Source organism: Rhipicephalus microplus, chromosome X (genome assembly GCF_043290135.1).
Source record: "Rhipicephalus microplus isolate Deutch F79 chromosome X, USDA_Rmic, whole genome shotgun sequence".
In the NCBI taxonomy this organism is placed as follows: Eukaryota; Metazoa; Arthropoda; class Arachnida; order Ixodida; family Ixodidae; genus Rhipicephalus; species Rhipicephalus microplus.
Genome location: NC_134710.1, coordinates 186,214,566 through 186,228,990, shown reverse-complemented (window position 1 = coordinate 186,228,990; position 14,425 = coordinate 186,214,566). Strand labels below are relative to the sequence as shown.

The 14,425-nt window shown below is 41.5% G+C and overlaps 2 protein-coding genes across 8 annotated transcripts in view; one reads left to right on the top strand and one right to left on the bottom strand.

Moving 5' to 3' along the window:
* The window catches only part of LOC142775890 (uncharacterized), a 30,630-nt gene extending 17,826 nt beyond the window's left edge, over positions 1-12,804 (bottom strand). For both annotated transcript variants that reach the window (XM_075878347.1, XM_075878348.1), the window contains exon 1: positions 12,670-12,804. The gene's annotated coding sequence lies outside the window, so the exon portion shown is untranslated. The remainder of the gene's footprint in view (positions 1-12,669) is intronic.
* Positions 1-14,425, top strand: part of LOC119177288 (uncharacterized) — a 148,105-nt gene that overhangs the window by 40,564 nt on the left and 93,116 nt on the right. For 5 of the 6 annotated variants that reach the window (XM_075878343.1, XM_075878344.1, XM_037428737.2 and 2 more), the window contains 2 exons: positions 12,688-13,053; positions 13,894-14,165. In XM_075878343.1, the coding sequence (XP_075734458.1) occupies positions 12,688-13,053; positions 13,894-14,165 (638 nt within the window). The remainder of the gene's footprint in view (positions 1-12,687; positions 13,054-13,893; positions 14,166-14,425) is intronic. The other variant, XM_037428738.2, reaches the window with a different exon arrangement.

Here is a 14,425-nt window from a genome sequence, read left to right as displayed (position 1 = left end):
CTGCAGAGAAGGGAAAGGGAACCGAAACAAAGTTGTGGCCCCACAAACCGAGCACAACCGAGCGCAAGAAAATCATCGCTTCTTAGCTTATGCAAAACCGGCTCAAAGAACTAAATCTTATACACATCATCTCACACAATGGCTAAGATTATTCATTGAAACTGCAGAGACATGATGCGCAATTTAGGCGACGTTAAGGACATTTTTACAAGCTTTTCTCTTGTTGCATTATGCTTAGAAGAAACAAATCTGGGATCAGAAAACACCAAAATATTAAAAGGTTACACTATTACACGTCGCGATCGCTCGCAAGGACACCGGCTGTCGGGCAGGTCGCCATCATAGTCCAAAAAGGGATGGCGGTGAGAGAAGTATTAGTTAATAGTTCCATTAAAACAGCGGCTGTCACTATTTTATCGCACAAAGCTATTACTGTGTGTTCAATATATATTCCACCTCAAAGAGCTTTTATCCTAAAAGATCTAAAACTGATTGTGGAGCAGCTACGTGAACCCTATGTGATAGCAGGAGATGTTAATGCGCACAATACACTATGGGGAAGTGCTAAGACAGGCAGTTGAGGGCAGGTAGTTAAGGATTTTATTCTAACCAACAATTTATGTGTTTTAAACACTGGAGCACTCACATACTGCTCTCCAAGCACAGAGCCATGAGCTGTTTAGATTTGGCACTGTGCTCGAGCTCAATATTTGATTTTATATGGTAAAAAATGAACAACCCTCATGGCAGCAATCATCTACTTGCTGTTGTAAAAGTGACATCTCCCCTTCTGACAATACCATCCCAACCACAATGTTAGAAGCTACACCAAGCTAACTGACCTTTATTTACAGAGAAAGCCACTCTACATACCGAGTTTTTTGACCACATAACAATTGACGAAATGAATGACAGGTTCACTTCGTGCATACTGTCAGCAGCAGAGCAAGGTATTCCTCAGTCCACGGGACTAGTGGGATAAAAGCTCAAACCATGGTGAACCAGCAAGTGCGCAATGGCAAAAAAAACTACAGAACAAAGCACGGTGCTCTTTCCGCAGATATCCTACGTGTAATATTCTCCTCGCTTTCAATCAACTGAAAGCAAAAGCAAGAAAGATATATACACAGACAAGCAGAAAAATTGTCCTGGCAGAAATACATATCCACCATCAATAGCTCAACCACGTAAAAAAAAATGTGGGACCAGGTTAGAAAGTTTAGCGGTGACTATTCCCCATACACAATACCTATACTTACAAGCCCCGGTACACAAATATCCCTTGAAAAGCAAGCGGATATTTTAAGTGAACATTTTCACGCCATGCCAAGTTCACAAATTACAGGCATTCTTTCCTGAAAAACAAACAGATAGCCGAGAAACAGAAGCTACCAATAACTGGACGACTAGATGAGCCGTATAAGACACCTATCACACTGCACGAGTTAAACGCTGTGCTTTCAGCGGGAAAAAAGACAGCAGTTGGTCTGGACAGAATTCATTACACAATGGTTGCGCACCTATCACCAGCTTCCATACAGGCATCACTAAAATTTTTTAATGTGATATGGAAAACTGGCCGCATGGCCACTTAATGTAAAATGGCAACCATAGTCCCATTTCTAAAACCTGGAAAACCACCAATGTGACTGGGTAGCTATAGACCTATTGCACTGACAAGCTGCATGGCAAAATCATATGAGAGCATAATCAACATCAGACTAACATACACCCTTGAAACAGATAATTTACTAGACAATCATCAGTGTGGGTATGGAAAGGGGCATTCAACAATCGATCGTCTTGTTCACCTAGAACCCATCATATGTGAAGCTCTCTTATATAGGCAATACTGCTTTGCAGTCTTTTTTTGACCTGGAGAAAGCCTACTACACCACATGGCTGTTTGTTTGGTATGTTGAGAGACGTGGCAAGTTTAGGAATCCGCGGCAGAATGCTCAACTGCCTTTTGGATTTTTTATCAGACCGAAAGTTTCAGGTACAGCTAGGCTCCATACTATCACGTGTTTTCATCCAAGAGAATGGTGTGCTGCAGGCTTGCATATGAAGCACCACACTCTTTATGGTCAAAATGAGTTCAGTAAATAGAGTAATCCAACCTTCTATATCATGCATTCACTATATGTGGGCAATCTTCAAATTGCATGTCGGGCTTCAAGTATATCTACATGTGAGAGACAGCTCCAGCTCATCATCAACATAATAACCAAATGGGCTGACCAAAATGGCTTTCGCTTTTCAACTCGAAAAACCGTCACCGTTCTATTTTCGCAAAAGCGTAGCATACATCCCGATCCTGAGGAACAGGATGGGGATGCATGCCAGTCTATCTCCGCTGAAACAAGAACACCAATATCTGAACCTAGTCTTTGAGAGCAAATTAAACTTCGTCGCTGATATAACCAACATAAAAAAGAAGGCAAACAAGTCGTTTAACATCCTAAAATTTCTGTCATGGAAACACTGGGGTGCTGATCAAGTTTGTCTATTACGCATATACCACTCAATTGTGCGCAGCGTACTTGACTATGACTGCGTGGTTTATGGGTCGGCAAGGAAATCTTATTTGAAACGTCTTGATCCAATACATAGTCATGAACTACGCTTGGCGACTGGAGCGTACAGGACTTCATCCGTCGAGATACTGTATGCCGAGAGCAATAAGCCTTGTCTTGAATACCAAAGAGCACTGCTTACAGTATCGTATATATTAGGAACGCGATCGAAAACAAATCACATGTGTCACACCATTGTTTCTCACATTAGTGCAAGAACACAATACAACAACAGACCGCTCATGATAAGACCACTTCTCTTGCGCTTTGAAAAAATATGCCTAGAATATAAGGTACCAAATCAAGCACTCAACATTGCTCAAACGCCGGAAAGACTGGCTCCATGGTTGTACTTTTCACATTACACCGATTTTGCCCTGACCCACTTAAGGAAAAACAAAACCCCTCTGGAGCACATTATGCAGGCTGTCCTAGGGGTACAAAAAAAATATAGCAAACATTTTGAATACTAGATTGATGGTTCAAAAACACAGAAATATGCAAGAAGTACTGTTATATCAAAAGACTCAGAATCTTGTATCTGACTGCCACAATTCGCATCTGTTTTTACAGCGGAAATATATGCTCTTTTTATTGCTCTTGAAGAGATTTTGTCTAGAAACAACAAAAAATCAGTCTATACACTGAGTCGTATAGCGCATTAAATGACCTACATGTAAAGTCTGAAAGCGAACCACTTCTTCAGGACATTTTACGAATGCTGCAAGAAGCTGAGAAAAATGGCAAGAATATCCGCCTCGTACTGGTGCCAAGCCATGTTGGCATCCCAGGAAACGAACAGGCAGACAAAGTAGCAGCAATGGCAGGGAGCCATAGCGTAGCAGAAATAAAGGTACCATTCAGAGATTGTTGTAACAGATGTCGGACAGCTTTTAGGGCTATTAATCATGTTTTAATACAGTGTCCAGTTTTCAAAACAAATGACAGGAATATTTTAAAGAATTCTACAGAACGCAAACACCTTTTCACCAAGTGTTAATGCTATCAGAAAATGCAATAATCTGCATTGAAGACGTTTTCCAGTTTCTAGAGGCCACATGTATTTTAAGCAAACTATAAATAGAATTTTGTTTTTTGCACTTGTCATCTTACTATCTCATAAAAATCACCTAGTGTCTGGCGCATCATAGCTATTGCTGCTTTTGTGCCATAAAACCCAACATAACTAACTAACCAAAGATAGGGGCGAGGCTGCAAAATCTTCTTCAAGACCCCCTTGTGGTGTATTGGTTAAGAACAAAGTGAGCGGTTTTGTAGAGAATGTGAGTACTGTTGCCTTAGTTGATACCGGTGCTGCATTTTCCATAATGAGCATGTATTGAAAATCGCCTTGGGACAAAAGTAATGTTTTCTTGGAATCAGAGTGATTTGTTCCACGGCATAGGGTGAGAAACGTTGAGCCCGGATGGTCTTTGTTTTCTTTTAATTTCTGTAGGAAATTGAAAGTATAGAGCTGAACTAACGGTGCTTGCACGTGCGACCTATGACACCATTCTAGGTATAGATTTTTTCGCGTGAATGCGGTTCCACTCTGGATTGTGGTACTAGTGGTGGGATTTGTTTTCGTACCGTGTTGCCCTCTCTATTGACGAAAGATACCATTCTTGACAGCTCGGACATGTTTTCTGTGTCTCAAGATGTCTTCAAGGAGATCTGACTTCAAATTTACTCATGCCAAGACTTTTGCGTCAGCGAGTAGCTATAGACCCCGTAGCAGCGATTCGTGACCTAAAACGCAACTGAGGGTTGAATAACTATCACTTTTATTGATTTATATCACTGGTATCTAGCACTATTCAAAACAGCCGGCAATCCCACCATTTCTTACGCTGGGAGCACCAGCAGTGGTGCTACCTCGCGGTCACCTCCAGATCATGCCACAGCTGACCACTTCTCTACAGAAAAGAGTGATGTCAAGCTCAGCTGTGTCCGCCTAGCAGACAAAATGTTTGCGGAGCAAACATTTTGTCTGCTAGGCGGACACATTCAGTCATGCCTTGTCACCTGCATTGCTGTCGTCGCCATACAAAGTGTTGACTCAGGTTCAATACGATAGTCTGGAGCATCGAATCCCCGCGATTCGCGATGTCGCGAATTATTTTTGCTTCGATCGGCCTTTTGCAGGACAGTGATTCTGAAATAGACGCCGTTCCAAGCAACAGTGAAGAGGTGCCCGAGGATGCACGCTTCAGCCGTATTCGCTCGTATGTCTCAGTTAGCTATATTGGTGTGTTTTGGGGTGCAAAGCATTCAAGTGTACGCAGAGGGGTTAATGCAATATAGCTATCGCAAATAAGCATCAGCAGAGAAATAGAATACGTTTCCTGCTTGCCAGGTTCTTTTTTGCGCCTCCAGATGGCCCCACCTATCCAGCCTCTCGCGGTTAACACGGTATTGCCACTTTTACGTGGACGCAAAGTCTACAGATGAACTAAAATTCAACGATACCTGCATGTTACTTGTTAGCGATGATATCCGACTATACGCTGTTCCACTTTTGATAGCTTGTGGTCGTGTTGATGTGTAACACATGGGTGATATGAAAACATACCCTCATTGCACTTTTTCAGTGCTTCGAACTAGACGACTGTATTTCACCTGCAACTTGCAACGATTACCCAACATGCTGACCGACAAGCACACGTTTAATGATGCTCTTTTATTTCGCCGTTCTTTCAAATCATTCAATTCGGTGTGATGAAGATCAGACGTGGCGAGCGTGTGGGTTTCTGCGCTTCTGCACTAGTCGGCGCCACGATAAGAACACTCGGATCGAACTCGTAGTACTAGTGTTGATGTCGCAGGGCATTTCTATTTTTCATTTTTTCTCCTTAGCTTTTCTACACTGTTTGACATCTAATTAAAATAACTTCCACGCAATGGATGCCGTTCAAATTTGGCCAAGAAGACCTATGCATACCAAGCGATCGAATGATGGGCACATCTCGATCTTGAAATTTGATGTCAGTGCTCCTTTAATAACAATTACATGGTGTGGCACACAATCCTAAAAAGATTGGAAATAGGGTTGGTGTATGAGTGGTCATGTCTTCACCAGAGAAACTGTCAAAAATATGTCGTGCGACCTGTCCTATTTTAAAAGAAAAAATATGGTTGTCAAATTAAGCATTGCAACAAATATGTTGAGGGTGCACTGTGCGTTGTCTATAGAGTGCCCTTGTCCTGCGGCCTCTCTCATGTTGGACATGCTGATAGATGCATTAATGAGGGGCTAAAAGAACACCATAATAAAGTGCAAAAGGCTACGGATGGTCATTGGCGATCCACTGTAAGGAGTGCGGTTGCACACAATCCTAAAAAGATTGGAAATAGGGTTGGTGTATGAGTGGTCATGTCTTCACCAGAGAAACTGTCAAAAATATGTCGTGCGACCTGTCCTATTTTAAAAGAAAAAATATGGTTGTCAAATTAAGCATTGCAACAAATATGTTGAGGGTGCACTGTGCGTTGTCTATAGAGTGCCCTTGTCCTGCGGCCTCTCTCATGTTGGACATGCTGATAGATGCATTAATGAGGGGCTAAAAGAACACCATAATAAAGTGCAAAAGGCTACGGATGGTCATTGGCGATCCACTGTAAGGAGTGCGGTTGTGTGCCGTATTTCGACAACACATGCATTTTGTATCGTGATGGTGATTTATTAACCTTTTTGATTGTTGAAGCAGCAGAAATGACACATGATGACTTTGAGTGTTAGTGCGTCTTCTATCTTGCTCACGCAGAAAGAACTTTGTTTTTTAGGGTGGTGTGATTGATAATAATGGATGAGTAACTTATAGCACTGCACATGCGTTTTTTGTCGTTCTGAATTTTACTTTTCTTTTGTTCTTTCCCCTCTTTATATACTCTGACATTTGCAATAAACATCTGGTTGAAGTTGAACGCTTGTGTCTTGTGTTCCTGTGTAAAAGTTGTGCGCTTCCTACCAAGATGTATTCAAGACGTTTGTTTGGCCCCGCATACCGCAATGTTTGTGCACGTAAACTCTTCACGTTCTTGTGCGGACTCTTACTATGGTTTAGGCAAGCTGAATTTTAGTTACGCAAAAAAAAAAAAAAAACATTACTGTGCCTTGTTGCCTCATGCTCGCCGTCGGTAGTTGTGCCGATTTGTGGACTGTGAACGTTTCCACGCAGCCCATATCTCTGCCTGCAGGAGTTAAATTGGCAAGCTTTCGAAAGCAAACTACTCTTACCATCCGGTCACTTGAACTGTCGGTGGCCTTAAAGAGACCCCACGCCAACTCGTACCCGACTATTCTGCCAACATTGAATGCATTATCAACAAAACGCTTCCTTTAACTGAATGGTCTCTGCTGCAGGAGCTGCTCGCAGGCTACACCTCTGTCTTTGACTTTGCCCAAGATGAGTCGTCTACCGCTACACCACCCTCTTCACATACGCAACACCGAATCTATACAGGCCAAGCACTACCGATACGCCAGAAGCCCTATCGCGTATCGTCTTCCGAAAGGAAATTCATCGCCGAGCAAGTTGAAGATATGCTAAAGAAGGGCGTCATACAAGAATTGTGTATTCCGTTAGCAGCTCCTGTCATTTTAGTCAGGAAGAAGGACAACTCATGGAGATTCTGTGTAAACTATCGCTAACTTTTTTAAATAATATACGTTCCTTGAGTCTAATTAAGAATCCTTTGTTTTTGAGCCAGTCCTGTTTTAATTTTGCCTAAAAAGAACCAAATTTCAGGTTTGGAGTAAATGTGTAAGTTGCTATCATTTGTATTCATTCTAAGCAAATGAGAACTACATTTTTTACAGCTTCCACTACATGGCTCGGCTTTTCGAATGAATTTCTGAACATGGCAGTGCTTTCAGCAAATGATCGTCTGTGCAATACTAGTACTTTAAACATTTATTTTTGGTACTGCCAGTCTCATACGAGACCAAAGCAGAAGGCCAACAGTTCGTAGATACACAATACAGTTTTCAGTTTCATGTTTGTACAGCGGCATATTTGTCAGAACATCTAAGAGTGGCTGGAGGCAAAAATGCCTGCAGGGGCCTTGAGGCAAAATTCAATAAGTACATTCTGAAAAAAATGCCGTTGATTGTATACAATCACTGAGCAAACGGTACATACTTGAAGACGGCATATAACACAGCTCTTATCTAGTAGACAATACAACACTAGTTGTACACAAACACAAGAGCATTGAGAACAATACACCATAAAAATACACACTTAGGTAACTTTGAACCAGTTACTGCACCCAGCAAAACAAATTCGTATACGTGCAATTGAATGTGAACATTTATTCCACAAAAAATAACCGCTAGTAAAAAGACAATACAACACTAGTTGTACACAAACACAAGAGCACTGAAAACAATACACCAGAAAAATATGCACTTTGATAACTTAGAACCAGTTACTGTAACCAGCAAAACAAAGTTGTTTACGCGCAATTGAACGCGAACACTTATTCCACAAAAGTAACCGCTAGAAAAAACGATAATACGGCTCATCAAAAAAGAAAAAGATAACTGGAAAATTATTTGCAGAACATGTCCTCGATTTTCGAGGTGAACTCTGCCAATAATTGTATACTGGTAATTGAGGAATCTAGACTATTCCATTCTTTTATTGACAGGGGAAAGAATGAATCCTTGAAGCAATCGTTGTTCAAGGTGTATTCTGTAATGGTGAATGCATGTTTATGTCTTAGTTGTCTGGATTCTGCTAGGGAGATGTATTTTGATGAATCGATGTGGCTGCGGTTATGAAGCAGGTTGTGTAGAAATTTTAATCATGCCAGTTTTGCTCTTGTCGCTAGTGTAGAAAGACCGCAAGATTCTAAAAGGTTAGTGGGCGAGTCGGTGCGTTTATACTTGTTGTAGATAAACCTTACGACCTTCCTTTGTACCCATTCTAACCTTGCGATATGAGTGGCATATTGAGGGAACCAAACAGTGTTGGCGTACTCTAAAATTGGACGAACAAATGTTGTGTAGGTTAAGAGCCTAGTTTGTGTCGGTGCTAGTGGGAGACGCATTCTTAAGAAAAACAGCTTGCGCAAAGCGGCAGCTGTGACGTTATTTATGTGCGCTCCCCATCTCAGATCGGAAGTTAATGTGACACTGAGATATTTCTGCAGCGAGACCCTTTGTAAAGGTGTGTTGTTTATTTTGTAAGTAAACTCAGAGGGTGCCTTTTTCCTGGTCACCGTCATACAGACTATTTTTGTTAAGTTTATGGACATTTGCCATTCTTCACACCAGTGAGCAATTTTTTTCCAATGGACTATTTTGTGCCTTGTGGTCATCACTGTCTTTAATTTCCCTGTAAATAACGCAGTTGTCAGCAAAGGGCTTAATTTTGCAGTCTATGTCGGCTGTAATGTCATTTCTATAGATAAGAAATAATAATGGCCCAAGGACAGAGCCTTGGGGCACACCTGACTTTACAGAAGCCATCCCTGATAATACGTCTTCGTAAACCACAAACTGTTGGCGGTCGCTAATGAAATCTTTTACCCAATTCGTAATCCCTCCACCTCCTATTATGTTTTCCAGTTTTGAAATCAGTTTGGTATGACAGACACGATCGAACGCTTTCGATAAATCCAGCAGTATTATAGCTGTTTGGGAACGGTTATTTATACAAAGGGCAAGATCGTGAACAACTTCAGTAAGCTGGGTTACAGTTGATAACCCTTTCCGAAAGCCGTGCTGGTGGGGAGACAGAAGGTTGTTAAAAGAGTTTAAAGAACCCCAGGTGGTCAAAATTTCTGGAGCCTTCCACTGCGGTGTCTCTCATAATCATATGGTGGTTTTGGGATGTTAAACCCCAGCGATTAGTAATAATAAACATGCAGTAGGTTTAATTGATCCAAAGCTCAGTGTCTCTGGCTTTTTCTTTTTTTGACCATCAGTTGGTACAACTGGTTAAAACAAGTCATGTCTGTGAATCTGGATGCTGTACCTGAAAGGGATAAACATAGTTCGTGAGGGGCACTTGCAACCATTCTCTTGACCTAGCATGTATTACATAGTACGTAGTGGCATTACCCTTATGAAGTGGTAAGGATTATTAATGCCATTGAAACAGTATTCAGTATATTAAAGCAGCTAAGGATATGTGAGCTATTAGAGAGAGTTAACAGTGGGAAACAATATGATGCAGTCTTGTATAAAGTCTGTGGCAATACAACCTTAAATATTTAAAGTATGCCCTGGCAATTAGAGAAATTTTGTCAGTTTAACAAAGAGGAAATAACAATCTTGAACATGCAATCCACTGTGAGAATTGAGTGTTATAAAAGCTGGTAGTTGGCTGTTAAGCATTGTTCAGAACTCCACGAAGTGTTACTAGGTACCTATAATGGTGGTCTGGTGGCTAAACACTTGGCTTCTTACCCGCAGGTCGCGGGATTGCATCCCGGCTGTGGCGGCCGAATTTTCGATGGAGGTGAAAGTGTTTGATGCTCATGTGCTTAGAATCAGATGCATGTTGAAAAACCCCAGGTGGACAAAATTTTCAAAGCCCTCCACTATCATGTCTTTCATAATCATGGTGTTTTGGGATGTTAAATCCAGCAATTATCATTATTAAAGTGTTACGATGCAGACCAACACCAACTATATGTGTAAAGGAAGCGGTTGTGTGTATGTAACATCAGTGATTCTGTGATGGTAGCATAAAGGTTATAATAGTGGAAATGATAATGAAATTATAGCTGCAGCATCATTTCTACTCCGGCCCTTCTATGCGAATTTATGACATGCTCACTTTCGGATCTTATAAAGTAGTAGGCAGGCGTAAGTGAGACACACAAATTATCATGTTTAAAAGTGTTACCCAGTTGCATATACCTATGTCATAATGTGTATATTAAGGTGACTGTTACATATGGGCCTCGGTGAAGGATTGATAAAACATTTTCGACCTTGGGTTATTGTGAGGGCAGTAAAAAAATAAACAGCTTCTACATGTACCCACAGCGGTGGCTTAAAAAGGGCATGAGTTCTCAGCTATGGTGGCTGCATTTTAATGGGAATAAAATGTGTAAATGCCTGTGTATTTATATTAAAGTGTGCGTTGGAGAACCCCAGGGGGTCAATATTTCACCCAGTATCCTTCACTGTAATGCATCTCAGTCATGATGGTTTTGTGGCGTCAACTCCTTGAAACAAGAAGAAAAAAAACTTCTGCATAGTTTTGGATGTTCAAAGGGAAGGATTGTAGAATATGGGCTGATTCTGAAGGCAGTGCTGTCTAACACAGCACCTCCAAGTTCCAGGTGCCTGGAAATAATGTGAGAACGACGTTTGTGATGCATGCACCAAAAGTCTCAAAGCGATAGTAGGGTTTGGCGCCATAGTAGTAAATGTGGAATTACTACTACTGTGTGGACTCTGGTTACACTATGGTTAAAGGGGCCCTGTGCACAAATATTACACTGCAAGTTTTTATTACAACGTGTTCCTTGTATTGTCCTGAGATGGACGCAAAAAGAGAGTTTTGAAGAATTTTGCTTTGTTTTTTGCACAGCTCAATGTGCACGCAAACCAACTAGCTCAACTCTCCCTTTTGCTACAGCTTTTTTGGACAAGATCCTAGAAAAAATGAATTCAGAAATATTTGGGGTATTGACTGAAGTGACATTGAGGACAATAATGTTGCTGGAGTCTATTTTGTTGTTTATTGGTGTACACTCAAACCTTAATATAACAAAGTTGCATCTTACAAAAAAATAGGTTTGTTGTATCCGAAAATTCGTTTTAAAGGTTATTCCTAACACTGTATCAATTGTAAGACTATTTCTCATTTAGTTTGTTATAATTGATATTTTGTTATGTACATGTTCCCTCTATTGAGGTTTGAATGTAGTCATTTTGTTGTTGCCTTTCATTGTTTCGCACATGACTCATTATTGCTTGTAGCAAAATGAGTGTTGTGCGGCTAAGCACGTGGGTGACTGTCGAACTTTTAGCATGATGATGATATGTAGGGTTTAACATTCCAAAATCACCATATGATTATGTGAAATTCCTTAGTGGAGGGCTTGAAAAATTTTGACCACCTGAGGTTCTTTAATGTGCATCAAATCCTGAGCACACAGGCCTACATAATTTTCTCCTCCATCGAAAATGCAGCTGCCGCAGCCGGGCTTTCATCCCGCGACCTGCGGCTTAGCAGCCGAGTACCTTAGCCACCAATTTTCAGCATGAAGGAACAAAAAAGTTAGGAGGGAGCATTGAGCTATGTGGAAGAAAGAAAGAAAAATGGTAGGTTAGTCATCCTCCCACCAAGCAACGCTTGTCTCCACATGACCCCCCTCCTGCTATTTCCCTTAATAGGGGAAGGGCTCCTACTATTTTTCTCTATAGATGCTGAGCGGCATCTCAGTGGCGGCCACTGTTATTTACATTGGATTCAGTGCTTCCTAAGTGCATTTTATATGCTGGGCCTTTGAATATTCTTCAGTTTATCTGGACTTTTGAATTTTCTTAAAGGGATATTAAAGAGAAATTGTGACTTAGTTTAGGCTGAGAAATTGTACTCTGACAACTCTAATTTCAGAACTTTCACCATCATAAGTGCTATATTAGCGGAGCAAATCAAAATTGAAGTATTTTTCTGAAATTTCACAGCGAAATCTCTGTGCATGATGTCGAAATTTCAGAATGTATGTTTGGTATTTTCGGGACATTGGCCTTATGAAATTCCTGCACCTTTATAGGCTAGGTCTATAGCACCTTAAGATGACCATGTACTTCATTTTTATTAATTAATAGCTACGTAGGACCCAGTAAATGCCTGCAATGATGTCATAATGTTTTGTGAGGGAATCTCACGCAGGGGTCTTCACCAGCATTTGCTTTTCACGCATTTTGCGGCTTACAAAGTGTTGTGTCATGATAAGAGTGGTGTTTTTGGGATTGTGAAATTGTACTTTACTAGTACACGAAAAATTTTTCTGCTTTTTAGTGTTTCTTTAAGTCTCAGCATTGCAAACGAGTTTCTTTAGTTGTCTAAACATGATGCATTTAGCTACTACAGCAGAGGTGCTCAGCTCTGCTTACCAATACCTGACTGACCACTTGCAGGTGCCATCTAGCCAGGCTGGAGCAGTTGTCCCTGATGATGCACGAGCACAGGACGTTCTCAAGGAGCTGCTTTCTGATGCGGGCAGCATGCATGGTCGACAAGAGCAGATGGACCAGCTGCTTGCACAGATGAAAAAAGAAAATGGGGCATTATGGCAGGAGGTGTCTCGTTTGCGCCAGAAGCACCTGAAGCAACAACAAATAGTTGGAAAGCTTATCCATTTCCTAATCACCATGGTACAGGCCAACCGTAACATCACTGTAAAGCGCAAGATCCCACTCATGCTTCATGGCAGTGCTGGCACAGGCTCAAAGATTCCTCGACTGGCCAAGAATGCCTTTGTTGCCGACTACCATGTCAGTTCAGTATGTTCAGTTTTTCATGGCCAAAGGCCTCCATAGGGAGAAAATTCGTGTTTACTTCTCTTTGTGTTTACTTCTCCTTTTGCACAACTTGAAAAAAATCTTTCTTGCCAGGTTTTTGATTTGTTAAAGGTGCGCTGCAACACTTTTCCAAGTAGGCATGGAATGGATTCACTAAAGGCGCTTATTGCCTCATGAATTCACTGTAGCAAAATTTTTAGAATCTGTACAGTACAAGTGAAGTTGCAAAGATTTGTTGCACGCTGCAATCGCATTCTTTCTTGTCTCCTCCTGACGAAAGCCCTGGAAGCTAAGCAGGAAGGGATGGCACGGTGAAAGAAAATACGTCACGGGTGCCTCTAGACCTTAAGCACTCCCCCACTGCCCCACTCCCTTCGAATACGCAGCTTTTCAGTGCAATCACACGCAGGCGTGGACAAGTCACGCCATCCCACGGGGGCACCAGTAATGACTGAGTGCGCCATGCTCAAATCAGACTATGGCTGATATATTGGCTGTGACGAGTGATTTTGGGGCTTGTAGCATCATTCGTCGAAAGAAGGAAAAGCTGTCATTAGCTGACTTTGAGAATTTTTTGTGAATTTTGGCCCACATGCTGCACTATAAGATTTGGCTTGCGTGTTCTCGAGGAGTCTTGATTACCGATTTGCAACGTTTTTCGACCATGCTCAAAAAACTATTGCAGGACCCCTACGATCAAACTTATTGTTTGTCCAAATTACATGACTTTTCAGTGCTACTCGACTTATACCTAAGGTGCCCTTTTTTATCGTTACTTGGTTCTTCAGCATTTGTAACTTCTGCATTTTTTGCACTTTTCAGCCTGCTGGCTCACAAGTGTCTGATGGTCCTGTAATTCGTGATGTGACTGATCTAATGGAAGACCTTGGTGAAACGAGCGCCACTGCAAGTGACCTGATGAGTCCTGCCCAGTCCCCGAAGGCAGTAGAAGAATCAGCTCCTGTGACACCTGTTCGACTGATTTCATCAGCAGCCTTCAGTGGATTGGATTCTGGTTGCTTAGGGGCGAGTCTTTTGAATGCCACAGAAGGAATAGAACCTCTGTGCCTGCTTGACCCCCTTCAGGATGAGGGGTGAATGTCCTCATCTCTAAGTCTTTGTTGTATCTTTCCACGATGATGACCACTAGCTCACCCAACTTTTCACCGGGCTGTAATGTCCAATGGCCCGGAAAAAGATTAAGGTTTACCATTGAAAACAAACCATGAGAGTCTGAACAAGACTGTGATGACCTTGGTCAGTTACAAACATGGTAACCTAATTTAGCACAAAATGGAATTCATCGAAAATTAAAAATAGATCTCATATTTTAGGCATTCACAACTAATCACTG